This window comes from Emydura macquarii, unplaced genomic scaffold (assembly GCF_026122565.2).
Source record: "Emydura macquarii macquarii isolate MOO-44397 ecotype Brisbane River unplaced genomic scaffold, CSIRO-AGI_Emac_v2 contig_2890, whole genome shotgun sequence".
Lineage (NCBI taxonomy): Eukaryota > Metazoa > Chordata > Testudines > Chelidae > Emydura > Emydura macquarii.
This window is the reverse complement of record NW_027133027.1, coordinates 2,682,651-2,704,897: the sequence shown is the minus strand read 5'-3', so window position 1 is coordinate 2,704,897 and position 22,247 is coordinate 2,682,651. Positions and strand designations below refer to the sequence as shown.

General features: G+C 40.7%; 1 protein-coding gene across 2 annotated transcripts in view; it reads right to left on the bottom strand.

Moving 5' to 3' along the window:
- Positions 1–22,247, bottom strand: part of HIVEP1 (HIVEP zinc finger 1) — a 150,086-nt gene that overhangs the window by 106,559 nt on the left and 21,280 nt on the right. Inside the window, exon 2 of one of the 2 annotated variants that reach the window (XM_067568341.1) lies at positions 386–1,100. The exons of the other annotated variant lie outside the window; for it this stretch is intronic. Coding sequence (XP_067424442.1) covers positions 386–389 — 4 coding nt within the window. The 5' untranslated portion in view covers positions 390–1,100. The remainder of the gene's footprint in view (positions 1–385; positions 1,101–22,247) is intronic. 2 annotated transcript variants of the gene reach the window in all.

Here is a 22,247-nt window from a genome sequence, read left to right as displayed (position 1 = left end):
TCCAAATGTAATCAGTGCTGAGACGTCTAACTGAGTCTGCACACAGCCAGAAACAACAGCTCTAAGAGGGTTGGCGGGATGAAATGTCCCATTCGTCTCTACTGGCTCTTAACTCCAAGACCCAGTAGTATGGGGGGCTCTGCTAACACCACCCCAGCAGAGAACTCTGTGGCAAAATGTGGGGTGATGTCAGCAGAATTTTTCCCACTCCCAATGGACTACGTGGAGAAGGAAGTACGTGAAGGGGGCTGACATCTGAGGATAAAGAATGTTATTATGCTGCACTCCAGAGGGTGGATTTCCGAGGCTAAAAAAAATGAACAGGCAACAGTTTATTTCAACAAGGATGAGAAAGGGCTAAATACAAATAAATCAGAACCCTTACCCATTTGTCGGTATGTTTTATCTGCTTCTTCTACACTTCATATGTTTTGTATTTTTAGTCCAACTTAACCGCAGCTCTGCTGACTTAAATTGCTGAGATGGTACACAGAATCTCTCAGACAGCTGGGACCCAAACTACGCAGTTTTTCATAGGACAAAGTCAACACCTTGAATTTCAGTTGGAAGCAAACAGGAAGCCTATGAAGTTACTGGAGAACTGAAGTAATATGTTTCTAGGTAGGTAGCTGTGTTCTGAATCAGCTGCATCTTCCAAGTAGTCTTTAAGATGCCAGGAAAGCCCACCATGCCATTTAGAGCTGAAAACAAACATACTTGTCATCCACCTGCTGATCATGCTTCAGCCTGAATAGTCTGGCCAATATTCTCAACGGCCTTCAATACATAAGCAGAAGTAGGGGTAATGGAGTAGAGCCACATATCAAAACTCTTGTGAAGATGAGATGTTTATCCCCGAACATCCTCTGATATTTCAGAAGAAATAATGGCCTTATTGTAGAGCCAGGTCAATCTAAAATCTACTCAGGGCCAAGCTGTGTCAAAGACAGCTGACCCCAGCATCTTGGCTAAATTCCAAACTCCTCTTGAAGCTTCATTTGGATAGGATTTATTTCACTTTCTGCTCTAAGCTGTTGTACAGTGTAGCTCTGGGTAGTTACCAGCCGCCTCACTCCACTGCAGAGGTAAATGTAGTTCAACTGTGGGAGGGATAAAGAGGAGATGAAATGCGATTTAAGATACTTCCAGATGAAAGGCACTATAATAAGGTCCCCTAAGTATATGTGTTTAAAAATCTGTGTTTAAAAAGAGTTCACACTAAACCAAATCCTAACACAGTTTAAAGAACAATTGTGGATGGATCTAAGTTGTTTTGCAACTGTTTTTAATACATGGTTGAGAAGAATTTTTTTTAAATAGTCCTAATGTGGTTCTGTCCCTTTAAACTGTGCTGTAACCAGATTTAACTAAAACTATGTTTGAATCATATTTAAACACAATGCCCCAGCAAATTCAAACCATATGTAAATTCAAGATTGCTTTATTCAAAGATCTAATGAAGAAGGAACATGCTTTCAACATCTGTTGCAGTGATAGAGAAGTTGGCAACAAGAATAGCAAACACCATTTTCTTTTTCGAGATGCTGTCAACCCACTGAAGCAAAATATCAGTAGAACATCTTTAAGAGGAAGGAAACTTACATTGGCTTGTACCTTCCAGAATGAAGATGACTGGAGTTCCCAGGTGGTGAGTACTTTGCTTGTTTATCACCATCTGCTAGATCTGTCTTGGGAAGAAATGTAATCTCTTCCTCAAACCTATTATGCATCTTAAAGAAAAATGAGCATTTTTATAAGATGCCAAATGTAGGTTAAAAATCTCAAATTCCAAAGAATATTTAAAGTGCATTGTCACACAGAGGCTGGCCATGGTAAATAAAGTAGGTCCAGTTCCCCACTGCCTGGAACAGGTACTCCCATTCGGCCAATTAAGAGGGCAGGGCAGCACCTGGGGGCTATTAAGGATCAGGGCGAGACCCTGTGAGTCACAGCAGAGTGGTTCAATCAGGGAGGGCAGGTGAGAAGTGTGAGAGGCATAGGGGCCTGGATGAGTCCCAGAAGAAAGCAGAAAGTGGTTCCTGGGAGAAGGCTGAGGACGGAAGAGCAGCAAGAGGAAGTTACTAGCTGGTGTCCCCAAGCCAGAGAGCCAAGGCCACAGGGCTGGAGAAGGATGAGGGCAAGAGGAGCAGCAGCATAGGGTCTGTTGGTCCTAAGCCAGACAGCCAGATCCAAAGTCTGAAAGCCTGAAGGCAGAGAGCAGCAGAGGGGCTTACCTTCTGACATCTTCAGAGCCAGATAGCTGGACCCAGAGGAACCCCTAAGAGGGCCAGGGCAGTATCCTTCACTTCCCTGGCAGGATGCTTCCCAGCAACATTGCACTGGGAAGACTCAGGTTGCACTCCAGTTGGAAGGTCTGATGTGGCTGTCCTGGTACAAGCACGACAGAATTGACAGAGTCCAGGCATGGTTGAAAATGCCAATTTGTGGCACGTCCCAGGGCATCAAGGGATAAGAAGTCTTAAGTATTGATGACTGCTTGCACTGGGGTGAGAGACAGACTATATGTTTAGGGCCTTTATTATTGACTGTTTTGAACTACGTTCTAGTAATAAACCATGTTGATGGACTAGAAGATAAGCCTTGCAAAGAGTTATTGGGTTACTTGAGCGGGGAAACGGAGACCGGCAAACTTGTTATGTCATGGCCTGCTGCAAGAGGGCACTCCAAGTGGGATTGCCCTAGGACATGCATCAAATGTTATGCACATTAAGGTAAGAATTATCAGTTGTATGACTCAACAATGATATCCTTGAGGTGGATACCCTGACTCTGTTTAGGTTATCATACAATGTATTCTACAGAGGTTCTACAAGACAAAAAAGTGTTTTATTATGCAACTTATTGTTACTTCATGAAAGAATCCGGTTTCAGTAAACGTATGTCTTAGAAATGCTCTGTCTCAAATTCCTTACAAAATGATATTATTTTAAGTTACATTAGTTTAATAGATGTATTAGCTTGACAGTTATGTCAATGTTTTACTTAAAATATACATGGAAAAAACAATTTCATATTGATCCATTTCTCTATGAATGATCTTCACTTTACTGCATAGGAAAACAAACTGATATTTCTGCCTAGAGAATTTACTATTGACTTGAACGATAAGTAACCAGGGGACAAAGACCCTTCAGATACTCAACCAAAATGCATCAAAATGTTGCTCCCTTATAACATAAGTAATACTTGCAAATTCCGGTTAGGTGTACAGTCTGATAAACAAGTAAAGAGTCATACTCAATCCCTCCTCCTCTGGTTTTTAACACAATACATATAAAATAGTTATAACATTATAAAATTAATAGCATAATTTAAAAATTTAAAAGCCTGATCCTACTAACACTTACCCCTATGCATATCAGAGAATCATAGAAATGCAGTGCTGGAAGGGACCTCTAGAAGCCATCAAGTCTAGCCCCTTACACAGTAAACTTAGACTATCCCTGACATGGTTTGTCTGACCCGTTTTTAATAACTTCCCTTGGAAGCCTAATTCAGAATTTAACTACCTTATAGTTAACAAGCTTTTCCTAATATCTAACCTATTTCTCCATTGCTACAGTATATGACCATTACTTCTTGTCCTACCTGAAGAATAACTGATCTCAGTATTCTTTAACAACAGCCGTTAACATATTTGAAGACAGTTATCAGGTCCCCACTCAGTCTTCTTTTCTCAAGACTCAACATGCCCAGTTTTTTAAATCTTTCCTCCAAGGTCAGGTTCTCTCTCCCTTTTACCATTTTTGTTGCTCTCCTCTGGACTCCCTCTAATTTGTCCTACTCGAAACATAGTTATATTGACTTCAAAATGGCTATGCAAAGAAATCTCTGTCTGTTGTCTTTCAATTTCTATATCAAATGTGCTTAGTATGCAAGTAAAATACATTTTATAATTCAGCCTATGGTCTGAAATCATACGGGGTTATCTTTACACATTATCACTAGTAATCAAGATTCTATAGGCCAAACTAGCTCTCAGTGACACCTGACATTCATTTTACCCCTCAGTCTCCCATCTGCCATTCCTGCATGTCCCAGATCTTCATGTCCCTTCATTAGGGTCCATGGTTGAACTCCTGGCTTCACTAATAGCTTTGCCATTGATTTCAGAATTCACCCCTTGCTCCCAGTTCTCTTCCTGTTGCCTCAAACTCCTCCAGCACAATTTCAGCCTTGCCCCCACTCTCTTTCCTGTTTCCTTAACTGAAATTTGGTGATTTTCTGGGCACACTAAAAAAAAAAAAAAAAAATCTGTTCAAAAAGGTTTTTGGAGAGAGCTGAGGGTATGATTCCCAGGATGATGAAAGGGTGAAAAGGAGATTTTATTGTAGGTGGCAGGCTAGCAGAGTTCCTTCTTCAACAACTATTTTAATGCTGCTGTGGTTTTGTGGTAATATTAATTATGTGTTAGGGCACCTAAAGCTTTGTATAGGCATCTTTTTTAATTAAACTGAAATAAATAAAACAGAAGCGGTAGGTACTCAGCACTTCTGAAAACAATGTCATTATTTACTTTAACACTCAACATCAAATAATAGACTAAACAGCAAATTAAGTGTTCAACATTGTGCAGCTCTTTGGAGACAAGGCAGCTGATAAATTCTAACACTTCCTTCCTTCCTTCACAGGGAAGAATAATATCTGCTCAGGTGTTCAGAACAGTACATGTCCCTATGATAAGCAACTCCTAGCACATGGGAACTGGGAACCATGATATCAATGCAAATGTTTCTATTTCTAATAACATTAACAAAAATTCCTAAGTGACATAAATGGAAAGAAAATTAATTTAAAAACATTTCTGTTTTAAGCTTCTGAGGCAAGGATTTTCAGAGTAGAACCCCAAAGGAGAAATACAGCTCCCAGAGTATGATATGATTCTCCTCAGTCTTTGGCCTATCATCTAAAAGCTGATTCAACCTCTGCTAATTAATAAAGCATGTATTTGATTAATGCTCTGGCCCACAGAAAACTGTCTTTGCCCATTTCCATGGCAGTGGTCAACAATGGTCAACTAAGAAGCAAGCAAGTTGTCACCTACACCTTTTCCAACAATAGCTAGTCAACTCTGGCAGGAGACCAACCAAAGGAAATCTTTTGTCCTGTCATCCCTATAATGAACAGCTAGGTGTATCTCTGAAAATAGCACATAAAACACATTCATAAACACATCAGGCCTATTAGAAGGGGCTCAATGTCCATAACCAGTCTCAAATAATAGGTGAATTCCTGCAGCACTCTCTATAGTAGTTACTACATTTCTATCCATTTTCCATCAACTTGCACTGACTCAACAGTACAAAGTTGCTAATATACCTCCATGGGATGTTCACCCAGAGAACAAATTACTCCCTTCACCCCCTAAAAAAGGTCACATCATAAAAGTGAAAAGTTTGAACCTCACTCCAGCATTATAGAGCAAAAGGTCTCATATATTTTAGCCACCTACCTTTGTGAAAGAGCCATAATAAATGTTACTGTGAATAACAGCTAAACAAATAGTCTTTGGAATTACTGGGAAAAAAACTATAGTGGTGAAAGTTTACAGACTTTTAGCCCACAGTGATGACTGACTTTTTTTGTCCAATCTGGAAAATAAGTTTTTAAATGAGTCGGGATTTCCCCCCCTTTTTAAAGGAAACATTTACTGTGCATGTGTGGCAAGTTTTAAATAGCATAAATGTCATAAGAGTTCTTTAGTATTCAGTTTCTATACTCAAGAACCTTGGGTAAGCATAGTGTAAAAAGACTAAAGGTTAGTACAAGTGGTTACACATTGTCCTGGGAACAATATGGATTTCCCTCGTGAAGTACACCAAAATAGGAAGAGAAGCTCACCAATCATGGCCATTATGACAGATCTTGGTATCATATTCTGAAGGGATGCAGCACTGAGTGGATAATAGGGACAAGGCATATAATTTATCTGAAAGAAGGTTATGGGTCCGAGCAGGCCCATGGCCATTCAAACAAAAGTAAGCATGAGTTTGTAGTTTATGGGCTTATAAACATCACTTAGACTTGACCAAGAGAGAGAATGGATGGAAAAAAAAAAAAAATGGGGGTCTAGTCACTTTTTCTCTGGAAATTTTTAAAATAAACAATCAATGTAATTGTCTGCAATTTAGAAAACATTAAGACATTTCAAAAGAAATTCTATGCACGTAAAAATGTGAATTTATTTAGTATTTAAAAGTACCTTGACAATGGAAAGTTACATTATATTTAAAATACATAAAAGACATGCATAAAAGTTAGTAGGCCCCCAAATTTTTTTCCCCAGACACACACATTAAAACATATGCAAACATGCCAAATGTCAGCAAGTTATTTCCCCTTCTATATGCAAGAATATTGATTTTTATGTGCCCATCTCACATACACAGCCAGGGCATGTCCCCTGATATCTAAACCAAACACTAATATATGTTTCGCTGAAATCCTTTTAGCACCAAACTTCTTAAAAACTTTTTTTTAAATGTATTAAGTCCCTCAAATTTTCTGCTCTTTCTTTCAATTCAATGCAATAGTTTCCTTGTTTCTTCTCCACTCTTAGTCTCACTGTGATGAATTATCTCCCGTTCTTATGCCACCTCCAATTTCCCTCTTACTCTCGAAGCCAGTCTTTTCATTCTCTCATGATGCTATCCCAATTCATCTAAACACTTTCAAGCAGCTAGTGCCCCACGGGCACTAGAAAAGAGCAGGGTTCCTGTTTCTCAGCCACATTGTTTAGAAATGCAAGAAGGGATAGAGATTCATTAAACCCTCCCACTCCTAGCAACCCTGAAACTGGGACCAGCTACAATCTGGCCATGAGCCATGAGTCTAAGTCAGAGTGGCGCAATACAGAGCTGATTGTTGTCAGCTGGCTACCAGTTGGGGCAGACTAGGTTGCCTTACTTGGTAAGATGTTTGGGGCTCAGGCATAGGAGGAAAACAAGAATCAATTGAGAGGTGATGAGAAGATAAAAGTCTGCCCATAACAGGAGGAAGAAATTTGGTACATCTGAGTCCTGTTTAGTTTTGACTTTCCTATGGATTCACCAATGCGTGACACATGATTAAAGTTAAGATTTTGGCATTGGGATCTTTATTAAAATTCACAGGCAAGTCGCGGGCAATAAACATCAAGGAAGCCTCAGCTCTGCTGCTGTGGGGGGCTGACTGCCCGAGCCCGAACCCCACTGCTATGGGGGCTGAAGCAGGAAGTCATGAAGGTCTGTTACAGTCATGGAAGCTGTGACCTCTGTAACAAAACTGTATTCTTACACATGATGTTTGCTGACTATCTTTACTCTGCTTCTATGTTACATCACTTTCCCCTTAGTCTGTCTTGTTTATCTGAATTGTAAACTCTTTGAGGCAGACATTGTTTTGCTCGTTTGTACAGTGCCTAGAACAATGAGACCTTGTTCTCAGTTGGTCCCTAAGTGCTACCATAATACGCATAAATTATAACACCTGCTGTGACATTGTCATTCAGCTAGAGCTTCAGAGTTAGGCTTTTAAATTGAATGCCAGGAGAGGAGAGGCACCTAAGAAGGCGGTTTTATTCCTCCAGAGATGTGGCTAGGCTTCTCTTTTAAACTCTATTTCGGAGGGGATTTTGCTGGCAGGGCAAACTCCGTTTCTTCTCCCAATATGCTTAGAAGGGAGAGCTGGCAATGTGGATCCTGAAAGGGAGGGGAAGCCAAAAGCAAGTATTGACAACCCTTCTTTCCTACTGCTCCTAGTGGGAAAAAGAAGCTGAGAATGGGAAGGAAGAGTCTTTTTACCTCACTTTCTCTGAGATGGGGATCCAGCAGAGGGAAAACAGATAATTTATTGTTGTTAATTATCTGTATTATGGTAACACCTAGAGCTCCCAAACAGGATCAAAGCCCTAATGAGGTTGGTGCTGTATAAAAACAGAGTAAAAGATAGCCCTTGGAGATGCCACAATCTAATAAAGACAAGATGCAACAAGTGATTATAACACTGAAGTAGTACAGAGAAGGAAGGACAATGGAAACAGTAATAGGAACATGAATTCACAAGGGTCCAATAAATTATTTCACTATTAGAAGTCCCTACTGGCCAATCCATCTCACCATTATTAGTTGGCACTTTCCCAAAGGTGTTTTGAATAATTCTGCACAGAAACGCAAAGGAGGCCAGAACAATGGCTTTATGGTCTAAATCAGGAGAGTGTTCCAAGTGCAAAGTTCTGGAAGGAAGACAAATCTGAAGGTGCTTGGAGGAGAAGCAGAGAAATGGACAATAGAAACTAGCACTGAGATAACTCTGCTGAGTTACCTGCAAGCAGGAGAGTTGGGAGTCTTCATACAGTCACCAGATCATTTTGCTAATCCCATTTCAGATTCCCATGTGACAAATCCTCATTTCACCAACCAGTGAGAGGAGAGAGCAGTCCTTCCCCTACATTGGAGATAGGAAGTCTCCAGCTGCTTTTAGCAGAGAAGGGAAAACTGGGTTCTCCAGCATAATGTGGCTGGAGTGAGGGTAAAGATCTCATTCACGGTACATACACACCTTGGGTATATATAGACAGTACATACACACCTTTTACAAACAGTCTGAAAAATGCAAGTGTCTTAAGAGTTAAGGGTCTTTGGCACACCCGGTAGTCATAATAGTACACCACTGTAACTACATTATTAGTATATTCAGGGCCCTATCTAAAGTACAAAAATGTGCACATCCTGAGCCTGTTTTCAAAAGGTCATGCCTCATCCATACCCACCTGTGTAGTTATGTTACCGGCAAAGATTTCTGAGAACTGATCTTCAAAACTGTACAGGACACAAATTTTTGTAGCACAGAGAGGGCCTAAGTATGTCTTAACTGAATTTACTTCCTTTCACTGTTTCAGTCAGCCCATTCACTATTTTATATATATATATACTATACTATATAATTACATTATATACTATTCACTATTAGTCTTTGCAAACATATAATCCCGAGTAGGAGAAAAAAATAAATGAACCTTTGATCTGTGGTCATACCATTATTTATATACGGTTACAGTAATCCTCATTCTTCAAAATACCCCAAACCTTATATAAACAAGGGCTGTGAAATATAACAGACACACTTGACAGGGTAACAACAGCTATTACAGTGTTAGATTTGTACTGGCTAACCACATAAGATGCCACGTTTTACTCATGTGGAAAGTACCTAAACACTTCATCTGAACTAATTTTGAAAGCAGAGAGCCAGTTCCTCCTGGTCTAATAAATAGTGGATTGGGGGTTTTTTTTGGTTTTTTTTTTTGTATAAAAAACGCTCAGAAATCTCCCACAGCAGTAACTAACAAATATGCTCAGAGGAAGAAAAAACAATTATATGCATGTGCACACAAAAGGATATTACATAATGTGCACAGTATGAAAGCAAACTAAATTTTGACAGAAGGATAGCTGTTTGATAATAGTTGCTTCATCAGAGTATGGCAGCCTGTACCACAGAGCAACCACCTCACTTGCATTTTCTAAATACAAAGTTCACTAATGTGCAAAAAGCTACATTCAGCTAATGGCCCAGATATTCAAAAATAGAACCTAAATTAGGATCTGAGAAAATTCTGAGCACCCAACAATTCCCATTGACTTTAATGGTGATTAAGACTTTTAAACATCAGGCCATTTATTTATGTGCCTAAATATTAATTTAGAAAACTCACTTTAGACTCCTGTTCTTGAAAACCTTGGCTTATGACTGATGAACACGTGTTTTTGCAGATGAGTTCTTTCCTACTAAAAGAATAGTGTAGCTAATCAGGTGTTACCAACTCTCGTGATTTCATCATGAGTCTCACAATGTTTGGTGTTTTTCTTAAAGCCCTAGATGCTGGAATTAAGAGCCAGAATTAGAATCTCAGCTTTAACTATTTTTTGTTAAGTTTCTAGCCCTCACATTTACAGAGAAAAGCTTGAAAATGCAAAGTAAGTGAACCTTAAAGTCTCAAAACACAAGAAGACAAAATTAATCCCAAATTCTTTTTTTTTTTATTGTGATTTTTAATCCAATCAAGATCTTTGAACATTTTGGGTTGGCAACACTTTGAAATTAGGGCCCTGATTCTCCACTATGTCCAAGCTGCCATTTGTGGTTCCTTGATTCAGAGCTACCCAAACTTGGTGCATGTAGGGCTACACAGAGGAAGAGTCTTATGTCCGTGGAAGATTGGACATAAAACTCTTCTCTGCTGCACTACACTGCCTCAACTGCCCATCCTGCCCCAATGCTTTTGCTTTCTTCCCAGTCTCATGTGGGCAGGACACAGCAGTTGGTGTAGGAGGGGGTTTTCTCCAGCTAAACAACAGCAAAAAGTTTCCCTGCACAGGGGGAATTCTCCAGCTTCTTTAGAGCTACTTTGTCCTCCTCATGCAGAGCAAAGAAATAGACTGGAGAATTCTGTCCTAAGTCTCTTATTATAGGAACCATGCCACACTATATAGTAACTTGTCATCTATTATGTATAATAGAACTACTGTTCCTTTTAAATAGCAACAATGCCATCCTAAGAAACAATCAACTAACTTTACCTTCTCAGCATGGAACCTGGGAGAAGTAATTATCATCATTAATTATGTTCAAAATGGAAGTGCCCAGTGGCTCCGATTGTGTATCAGGGCCCCATTATGCTATGCACTACACAAACACATAAAAGATGGTCTTTGACCCAAAACACTAGTAATGAAAATCAGAAGAATAAAGAGTGTGATTCAAGAAAAATCAGAAGGAAAAATGATTGGGCAGCTGGAATTTCCCCAGCTTCTCTCATACATGGATGAATCTGTTTATATATTTTATATATAAACAAAATTTCCTTTTTCAGTAGCTCCCATCCTTGTTTTATACAAGAAGTGTTCTACATTAGGCATTATGAAACTTATTTTGTGGGTTGTAATCCATAGCTTGTTAACCACTATATTCAGTTAGAGACTAATGCATGCTTTTTTCTAACACGGGCAGAAGAGGAAGTTAAAATCATGCCAGAGAATGCCGGTTGATTCCCAGCAAGGATAGCATTTAGAATTTGGCAGTCTGCAAACATGAAATAAGCAGAAGCATGGTTTGGAAATAAAACTGTCAAGCGGTTTGTGTGCACCATTGCTTTTTGTTGGCAACAGTGCATGACCCAACTCATTTAATTTCTGTATGTAAAATGGATGTTTGCACATGTTCAGCTGTGCTCACAACTTTTCATCTGCTTCCAAAACCCTATCTTTTATTGAACATTTGATACACCAAAAACTCTAAAGCTGACAATGATATTTTTACCTCTTTATAAAAGTGAACATCTTGCAGAAGCAAAATGGGGCTGGGGACAGAAAGTGATTACAAAGCTAAAATTATGCTGTCAGCAAACAAGAGGAAAAACTGGTATCCAGCAGTATTGGTAGGTACTTCCATACTATGGTGATACACAGGTCACAAAAAATGAGATAGGAATCTTTGTTTCAGATTCATATATGCCAAGTTATAAACTGTACAGATCCACCATGCTAATAATGAAACTCCTTAACTGAAAGAAAATTCAAGCCTGATGAGTTGCTTATTGGCTTTGTCTTCAGACCTTTTGAAAGGCAATATTTTTAGTTGAGAAGACAGAATAAATTACGTGTTCAGAATTTCCTTAGTATCATTCTAAACAACTAGCCATTCAGGGCAAACTGCTGCAAAGTCATACTGTAGTATAAATCTACAATTACACACATACAAAACTTACAGTAAGTTCAAAGACCATTATTAAGGTTGATAACTGAAACACTCAAAAGTTAGGAAATGCCAGATTTAAGGTTGCCTCTACAACTTTAATTTAACCCCACTGTGCATATGCATCAAGTCACAGTCTTTGATTATGTGATCACTGCTACTTTTTCCACAGGACCCCTGAAACTGAAATAAAACAAATTCCATCATGTGGGACCATAGTAACGCCCACATGCGCCACCAGCACAATTGCTACCTTTAAATCCACTGCTCAGACCTCTGCTACTTGAACTAAGAGTAATTGATAGCAGTAGTAGGTTGTAATCCTGCAAACAGACCAGCACTAGAATGGGATTGGACAGTTTCACAGACATTTGTAGGGGAAAGGTAAGACTCAAAAACCATGGTTTCCATTCCAGGGTCCAGAAGGAAGCATGCTTTTAGTAGGCACAGACTCTTCTGCCCATTCCCGAAAACTTGATCCCCTCTGCCCTATTGTTTCTCCACTCCCAGACTTCTTCCATCCCTGCTCTCAGTTTCCTCCTCCAGGCCCTTTGCTCCTTATCCCCAGTCTCCTTGCCCGGCTATTCCCAGTTCCGTGCCCCCACCCTCAGCTCCTTATCCCAAATTGCCTTGCTCATTCCATCTCAGTTCCCCGCTCCTGATTCCTCATCCAATGTGTCTCTCGCCTCACCCCCAGCCTCCACATTCCCCATTTCAATGATTCCCATTCCCAGTCTCCACTGTGGGTTTCTCATGCAATCAACTGTCTGCCTGCTCTGGCTTTGTCCCAGTTTCTTTGCTTAGCAAGTCCCAGTTCTTCCTCCTTCCCTCTGGCTCCTTATGAAATCTGTCTCTTCTCCCCTTCCCTCAGCCCCAATGGTTCCCAATCTCATTGCTCAGCCAGTCCCAGTTTCTGCATCCAATCTCAGTTTCCCCTTCCCAACGCCCCAACTCTCAGGCTTCTTTGAGGTCAGACTAGAAGTTCTAATGGTGCTTTCTGGCCTTAAAATGTATAAATATATTAATCCTCTGCCCCTTCACCCTAGCTCCCAGATTCGGGAGTTTAGGCAGCAGCATGGGAGATAGTTGAATAATTTGGCTCCTGGGAAAGTGGTTTGGGTTTTGCAGCATGTAGGGGACTACTAAAGTTATTGGTACAGGGAAAGATATGTATCACTTCTTTTCTTCACATTTATGCTTGATCCACAGCTCATGGAGGTCAATGAAAAGATTCCCATTGATTTCAACAGCTGCTGAATCATATCTCCTTGTGCGTAGAATTGAGGAGACAATTTTGTTGGAGGCTTGAAGCTCTTAATTCCCCACCCTAAAAATCTGTGACAGCTAATGCTGCCTTCCTGACTCCTACCCCAACATCCTTCACTTCAACCAATAATGAGGAACAAGCCCATTATCATAACTTGATGCTTCTGCTAAATTGGTCAGCAGTGAAATAAATGCCAATATTTCAACTTGCATCATTAGGATTCAGAGTTAACAAAACATTAGGAAGAACGCGAGCATTTCGTACTCGCCAAACAGTGCTCTTTCAGACCATCTACAGGCTTAGACAGACAACACTACATTAAGATTACACTCAGTTAACCTTTGAAATGTGTTCTTCAAGATTATAAGAAACAATTTGTAATGAAAACTTAGATTTGGGAACGCAATTTTTTGAGAAAGGGTAGGTTCTGTGGCAAAGTCCATGCCTGCAGGAACCAAAGGGAACTATATCACTGCTGATACACCTCTAAAGACCTGAAACACTGAACTCTCTTTCGAGTCACTAGGACTTCTATATGCAAAGCACTTACAATATTGGGCCCTATGTTTCAAATAACTCACTATGCTAAAAAGCACAGCATGCATCTATAGAAAAACTATTTCCTCTGCTCCATCTAAAAACAAAACACACACTGGTAAGCAACATTACAAAACAAAACAAAAAACTGAAAGCCGCCTGAAGGTGCTAAAACTATGCTATCTCCATGTAATCCAGATTTTTAATAAACACATAAAAAATCAAATTGGTCTCAACTTCTGCAAACTGGTAATACAAAATTTTAGAGACACACATTCAACATGAAATCAACTAAATTAAAAGCTAAGTTACAAGTAGTATTATAGCAGAGCAGCAGCACTGCTGAAGTTGAGCTTAAGACCAGCTTTCAGTTTAAAGCTTGACTATTCTAAGTACTCTAAAACCCATATGGTTAATTGGATTGCCTTGAAATTCAGTGTGCCTCATGGGGGTGCAAGGGACGGTCAGTCATCCAAATGTGAAACCACTTGAACAATGGATTCCTGTGATACAGCCCCTGGAAAAACAGCTTTTCTTAAAGTTGACAGGACTTGTCCAACACTTGCTGCGTTACTGTAATGCTTAGTAAAGCTGCTACCTACACCACTGGGAGAGCTTCTCCTGTTGGCTGAGGTACTCCACCTTCCTGAGAGGTGGTAAATATGTCAATGGGAGAAGCTCTCCCGTCAACATAGCACTGTCTGCACCGGGGGTTAGGTTGGTATAACTGTGTCACTCAGGGGTATGGATTTTCCACATAAAAGTTTGTAGAGTAGACCTGGGAAAATTTCTGGCAATGTTCACAGATCATCACACCAGGGTTTCATATGCTTCAGGGCTACCCCAGCAGAACACATAGCACTCACCAGTCCTTTGGAGGATATCAAATTATATTATTTGAAAAATAGCTTGCATGTCCACGTAGGCACGCTAAGACTCACACACCTATGTACACGCCTAATGGCTTACACTGAGCATGTGGACAGCATTAACAGCATTTGTAACAGCATTTTTAACTTTTAAAGTTTTATACTAGTTGGACAGCTCAGTGGAATAAACAGTAGTCCTTTGACCCTAACCCATCCAGCCAGTGTCAGTTCTGAGTCCCACCTTGGGCTGAAATCTGGAAAAAGTTGGAAGGCATGTTTTGGGGGAAAGTAATCAAAGTATTTTTGTAATAAAAACAAAAACGAAAAAATTAGACATGCGAATGCTTGCTGGCAGGAAGGGGCATTTTAGCAGGTGGAGGACTGGGGGGAATTAGGTAATAGGGGTGAGAAGGCACTGAGGTGAGAGATAAATGGGATTGAGTGGTAGGGGAGGTGGGAAAGATTAAGGGACTCAGTCTATGGTGAGAGACACTGGGAAAGGGACATGGGAGTGAGTGGCAGGGGGACTGGAAAATAATAGGGGTGCCTGTCAGATCCATATTCTCCCCTCAAGCGTGTGTGCTAGGATCTGTGGGGGCTGAGTCCCTCTGCTTACCCCCACCCTGTGAGCCACGATCTAAGTAGGGGTCCCTGCCCTCTGGGTGGAGAGTGTTGTCATTTACCCCTTCATTCACCACTCATGTGAGCCAGGTTCTGGGAGAGGCCTGCCATATTGGGAAGTGTCTGAGCCCCACTCCCTACACCCCCATGTGAGTTGGTAGCTGGGCTGCCATCTACCTCTAAAGGGCTCTAAGCCCAGTCCGTACCCAGCCCCTTGTGAGTCTGGGGAAGCCCTGCCCCTGGGTGGAGAATGGAGATTTTAGTGCAGACATTCCCAAAGCATGAAGCAAAAACACTGCGGTGAGGACCTGAGAGTAAGAATGGGTTTGCTTAACACTGTCCAATAGCGGAAGGCGAGATGGGGGCTGGAAACACCCACTGAGGTGAACAGAGCAGTTCACGCATCTCAGAGCTATTGTTTCAGGCTGCATTTGTCACTTTGATGAGCTCTCATTCATCACACTGCGATGAATGGGCCACTTCACACCTCTCAGACCCTCCTATGCAGCAGATGGATGCCTATGGCTGGGTGCTCCACCTACTGGGGGGGTGGGGCAGAGTTGAGAGATCGGAGGGGAAATCCAGTCTGGCCAAGAAGCACACACAATCCAGCTCCTTTTCAGAAAATTGCCATTGCTCTTAAAAGAGCCTTTGAATTCTCTCATCATTCACAAAGGGAAGTCAGATTCCAAGCCAAGTCCATTAAAAACCTGGGCAAACTGCCATGTACATACACAGGGGACATGCCTCCCCCACCTAAGCTGGGGGGGGGAGAGGGGGAAGCGAGTGGAAGTATGGAAAAAACAGCATAGGGGGAGCTGACTGGACTGGAAGCAGGGTGGACTGATTTAAAATCAAGGTGATTTAAATCAAGTTTCCCCACTGATACTTCTTCACAAATTTCTTAAACAATGGTGCAAATCTGATCACTAAAACATGTTAATTTACAACTCAATACAGCATTTTACAACATCTAGGAGGGTATACTTGGTGTAATTTTTTAGATAACTTAAATTTTATTAATTTAGGACATAGTATATAATACTCATTACCTGTGTCAAGCTGCAGATGCAGCAGCAGTACATTAGGAATGGTAAGAACTAAATCACACACACGCAAACACAACAGCACTTATATTTTATTAAACTAAATCTTAAATGTTTCACATTTGCAATTGCAGCAGACTCCCGAGTTGCCGGCTGACAGCTGTCCTTAAACTCTTTTTTTAATTTTCAAATTTTATTAACTCTAACAGACAAGTCATGTCAACACTAAACGTACACTGTCCTTAAACTTCTACAACTAGCTCTCATCTTCCCCACTCCCAGTCATTTTTATTCATAGACTGAAACAGAAATATGAGTGTTCCTGCTTTTTCAACTCCCAGTACATTTCTTAGCTTTGGAGTGAATAATACTAAATGATGAAAATATTCTCTCTGTGCCTGCAAAGGAAGCTACTGCTGTGAAAGTTGGCTTAGCAACTGAAAGAACTCTGTTTCAAGGTGCCTGGCTAATGATTTCCACCAATTCAGGGGAGTGATTTTGTTCAAAACATTATCAGTAAATGTACTGTTTTAAAATGGTTCTGCTCCAGCCCTAACATTTATTATGACTGGCATAACTGAGGAGGGATTTTGCGATGCCCATGCCCTGGCAGCATCATCTTCTTCAGAAGTTAGACATCTACTTTTATATCTGGGGTAGAGAATGTTCGCAAGAAAATGAGGTGGAGTGAGTATTTGATCCATTCGCTTCTTTATTGCTTGCAGTTTAACTTTCTGATGAGGTATTTCTTTCTTCAATGTCTCTTGAAGTGCCTTCCAAATTACAACAGCATAAGCAATGAAGCAACAATTTCTCTGAAGTTTGTTTAAGGCTATGGATATAGGCTTCAGTATACTAAGCATATCCTCTACATTCCTCTTTAATCCGATGTTAGATACTTTGGATGAGATACTTCCATCTATTTTATTACGGTTTTCTTCACAATGTTTTATGAGAATAGGCCAGTTCTTAATAAATTGTTCAAAACAATCAACCAGGAATTTCTTCAAAATATTCCCAGATAGGGTCTCATGCCCAGAAGCCATGACAGTTTTTCTGGGGCAAAAGTGTGAGGGAATATAGAAAGCTGTGTGTGTACTGAATAATGTCTTCCCTTTTTCTTTCCAGTCCACTGTTCCTTTCCACTCTGCCTCCGTCCTTTGTCTCTCAGTCTTTAAGACAGTGTCTTAACTAACTCCTCTGCCTTGGTTGGCCCAGCATCACCACCACATAAGCACAGAACAACAACAATCCTATCCAGCCAGTGTCTTTCTTTGCACATGTGACTTTAGTCTGCTGAGAAAGAGAAACTGAAAGAGAAACTAAAAGCCTAGAACTTTCAAGAAGCAAGAGCTGCTAGTTAGGCTGGACAGACTACAGCCATTAATTGATTTTTATGAGACTAAGTGTAGGTTTAGCATGTTCGTGATGAGATTTAATTGTAACTGTTAATTTTTAAACGAGAGAGAAATTTAGTATTTTATTGACGATTTTTTTAAAAAATCTGATTTAAATTTTTAAAAAATCAGATATTTTTTATTTTTTAAATCATTGATTTTTATCTACCCTGAGTGGAAGGGACAGAGGTGGTTAGCGGGACTGAACAACAAGGGGCAGGAGAGCATAGGGCCAGGACAGGTAGTCTACTTGGCGCACAACTACTACGACTACTAACTCCTACCAACAAATTTTCTTTCTGTTAAAGACTTTTGCCTTTTTAATCATCTAGGTTTTTTAACAACACAGATAAGGCTTCCTCATGATAGCTCATGCCGTTCCAGTAGGTTGAACTCTCAAGTTTGAGTTTTGCTGGAAACCAGGAAACACAGAGTTAAGATACATGCCCATGTAACCTTAACTCTGCCCTCTGAGTGACGCCCCAATACTCTCATAACACACATGCCTTTTCGCTGCAAAGGAAAGGAGCTCCCTGGACCTACCCTACATTGAAACACCTAATGTTCGTCTACACTTGAAACGCTACAGTTTGGACACTAAGTGGTTCTCCCGTCAGTGTAGGTAATCCACCTCCCTGAGAGGTGGTAGCTAGGTCAACTGAAGAATTCTTCCATCGACCTAGAGCTTTCTATACTGGGAGTTAGGCCACTCGTAGATGTGGATTTTTCATAGGGTTGCCATCCGTCTGGTTTTTATCTGGACTGCCTGGTTTTTGGCTTCTGTGTCCGGATGCTAGGGTTGCCAGGTGCCTGGTGGTCTAAAAGGGGACCTGGCAGTGTCCAATCAGATGACAGACTGGACACCAAAAGTGGAGTTTCCAAGGGCCAAGGGGAGGTGGGGCTGGGTCATTAACCCATGCCAGCTCCTGCTCAGCTGGAGCCACCTCCTACCTGCAGCCAGGCTCCTTGTCAAGTTGCAGCAACTAGTCCCATGAGCCCAGCCCCAGAGCAGAGGGAGCCAGCTTGGGGACGGAGGAGAGGGAAGGTAGAGACAATCCAGTGAATGACGGGGGGAGGGAAAGAGAGGAGACAGTGACAAGGGCGGGGCCCCTGGGGACAAGGTACAGCCAGGGCAGGACCCAGAGAAGAGGTGGAGCAGAGGATGGGGCCTCAGGGGTCTGGTTACCAGCAATTAGAAAGGTGGTAACCCTAATTTCACATCCCTGAGCAATGTAGCTATGACAAATTCCCAGTGTAGACCAGCCAGCCGTTAGCCTTCTATCCTGACAGAATACCACACTTGTGCAATTTAACAATCACTTCATACTTACACACGATACCACCTAAACCTATACTTTTCTTTACCCATCATTAAACCCAGAGATTGATCTCATATCCCCCCTCACTACTGACAATCTCCATGGCAAAAAATACGCCCCCCCCCCCGAGTATCTTGCTACTAAGACAACCTATAACATTGTGAAATAAAATGATGCAGACTAGCTCCTCAAGACACACATTCACCTTTCCTTCACTTACACACGGGGTGTGCACAAACTCATCTCTCTTCATATCATAACCACAGCTCTGTGACGCTCCTCAACTCACAAACACACATCTACCAATCTGGCCCTGACATCATTCAAGCCACTCAATACAGCTACAAGTCGCATACAGAAGGCAGCTGCAGTGAATGCGGATAATTCACAATGGCTACTGCAAGCTACAGGGGGACAGAAATCAACTCAGTATTTCCTGTTTTTCTGATGTTTGAGTTTTGCTGATCTCAATGTTCTGGAAGGGCACTAGGAAACCTTAAATATGAGTTAAAGTTTTCTGCTATTTAATTTGGTAAGAACTTTATTTAGTCTTGAATCCTTCTGCCAATGTTTGTGGTTTTACCACCACATTTCCTAATTTTTTTTTAAAAATTCTTCTCCCTATAGCTGTGTGACAGAACCACACTGAGCAAGCCAACTAACCAAACAGCAGAGGTGACTACACACAAAGGACACAATTTGTTTTTCTATACCTGCTTGCTCTTAGGTACTTCTAACAACAAAAGGCTAAAAGCGTTCAGTCTCAAATGTAGTTTTTAAGTTGGTAATATCCTGTTAACAAGCCAGATAGATGGCTACTCAAGCATTTTATACACATGGAGTTATTCAATAGCTATTCCTGAATAACTCCACGTGTGGATATTCTTATTCCAGAGTAAGTGTATCAACACATGGAAATATTCAGGAACAGCTATTGCACTTTAAATTCACACTCTACTTTAATCCAAATTAATTTTCAAGTGTAGACAACACTCACACTCTTTTGAACAAACTAGAAAAGTAGTAATTATTCTGTAATTAAATGAATGACATTATTATAAATGATTCAATTAAAAAAATTGCTATAAAATCTAGCATTCTCTCATTGAAGCAAACCACACAAAAACATGAAAGTAATTGAGCTTTATGTCTGCACTTCCCACCCATAAACATTCATAAAAACAAATAACTATATTTACAAAAGTAAACTAATCTCATATTGTTTTCTATTGCGCATCTCCAAAAACCAAATTCAGGAATCACACATTTTGTGACCGAGGAGCGTCCTGCTTGTATTTAGAAAACAATATCTCTTCTCCAGTCAACAGCCAAAACTTCTCACCGCTCTAAAATAGTTTCAGTACCACCAATAGCAGCTGTCCTCTCAGAATACTGTTCCATTTTTTTTTCCCCACTGGTGTAATTTTCTATATTAATCGTAAATGTTCTGCTTAAATAAATGAATATTCCATATCTACAGCACAGAATACTAACAGTAAGAGGGAAACTGGATGTATTCACAGTAAACACAAGACATCCGGTTCTCAAGGTATAATGCTAGTAACTCCTTTACAAACTTGGTGACAAAACTTGTTTGCTTTGCAGTTCCTACTGCATTGACAATATCCGGACAACATAACAAGTACTCGATGAGTTTTGCAAACATTTCCAGTTCATGCAGCATCTCAAACACATTCTCATCAGGCCAGTTAATGTGTGAATTGCAAGACGTACGTTTATAAGAGTTTAAAACATAGGTTTATGAGTTTAAATAGTGTGTTTGCATGAGCAACATCCCATTCTTTGTGCGTTCATAAACTCTGCCGCCCCTTCCCACACAATGAAGGTATAGGTCATGCTTCAATTCTATCTACTTCTGAGTAATAGAGGTACTTGTTCCAACAGTTGACTGGGATGAGGTGGTTCTCTCCTGCAGCCTGTACAATGAATGGGTATCCATGCCCAACATCGTGCTGCTCAATGCCCTAGATCATGCTACAAACTGCACGTGAGACAGTGGTACAACCTAAAAAACTCAAACCACTCTGTCATAATGACAGGGAGCTTTGTTTTAAAAAATTCTGCCAATTGTACAACTCATAGTTGGTGTTACTAAATAGGGATATGGCTACACTCAGTCTCCCTCTCCTTGCAGCATGGAACAATGATGCTAAGGGTTTGGGAACAGCATGAAACAAGCATCAGAATCACTACCACTTTCCTTACCACTCCTCATGACCTCTCTGGTTATGTCCACACTACAAATGCCATAGTGGTATAGCAGCAGCACTGCAGCTACCCCACTGCAGCGCTGTACTGTAGACACTTACTACTGCGACAGAAGAGGTTTTCTGTCACGGTAGCAAATCCACCCCTTCAAGAGGTGATAGTGGTTCTAATACCAGGGTTTAGGTCATCTTATCTACATCTCTCAGGGATGCAAATTTTCTCACCCGAGTGATGTAGCTGGGTTGACTGACATTTTAGGTGTAGACCAGCCCTCTGCCTTCAGTCCAACATTTAATACAGAACAGAGTACTTCAGATTATGCTGTAATTAATGGGAAACAGGATGTTAAAGTGGGAGATCCTCATCCACAGCTACCATAGAGCAAAGAGTTAGCCTCCTGCACCTGAATTAAAAGTATTTTCTTCCACTTTTCACCAGTATGCATATAAATCTGCTGTTCTTGCTCTCCACCTCCCATCATGTATTCTCACAGCCACTATTTTGGCTTCCTAATGATTTCCAAAATCTGGCAAAGAATATCTCCAGAACGGGAAGCAGCTATGTCTAAACCTGCTCCCTAGTCTCTGACAATTATACATTTCTCCCTAATCAATGCTTCATTCTGGTCAAATCTGACAAATTAAAAGTAAATTTCAGGGAAGCAGCTTTAAGAAGTTTTCAGGTGGAAATGTCTAGCTGGAAAGTGACCATTTCTAAGCAAGCTATACAAACTATACTTACACATTAGGAAAACCTCCTGTCAGGGTAGTTAAGGAATAAATTGCCTAGGGAGGTTGTGAAATCTCTGTCATTGGAGATTTTTAAGACTAGGCTGGACAGTCACCTGTCAAGGACGGTCTAGATAATGCTTGGTCCTGCCTTTAGTGAAGGTGACTGGACTAGAAGACCTCTTGAGGTCCCTTCCTATCCTATGATTCTGTAATAAATCTCTGCCCTCTCCATCCATCTATGGCCACTTGATGTATCTTCTTTTTCAGTTATGACTGGTGCTGGTACTGCTATAGGCTATGACCTATTTCATGATGTGGTGAATGACTGATGCTAAAGCCAACATAATGTGCCAGCAGAGAAGGCTAAAATCAAATAATAAAACAGTGTTCAGATAACTGTGGGAATTTCAGAGTATTACAAGTCAAGTAGTATAGGCCTCCATCCAGGAACAACATACAGTAGGCCTGATTCTGATG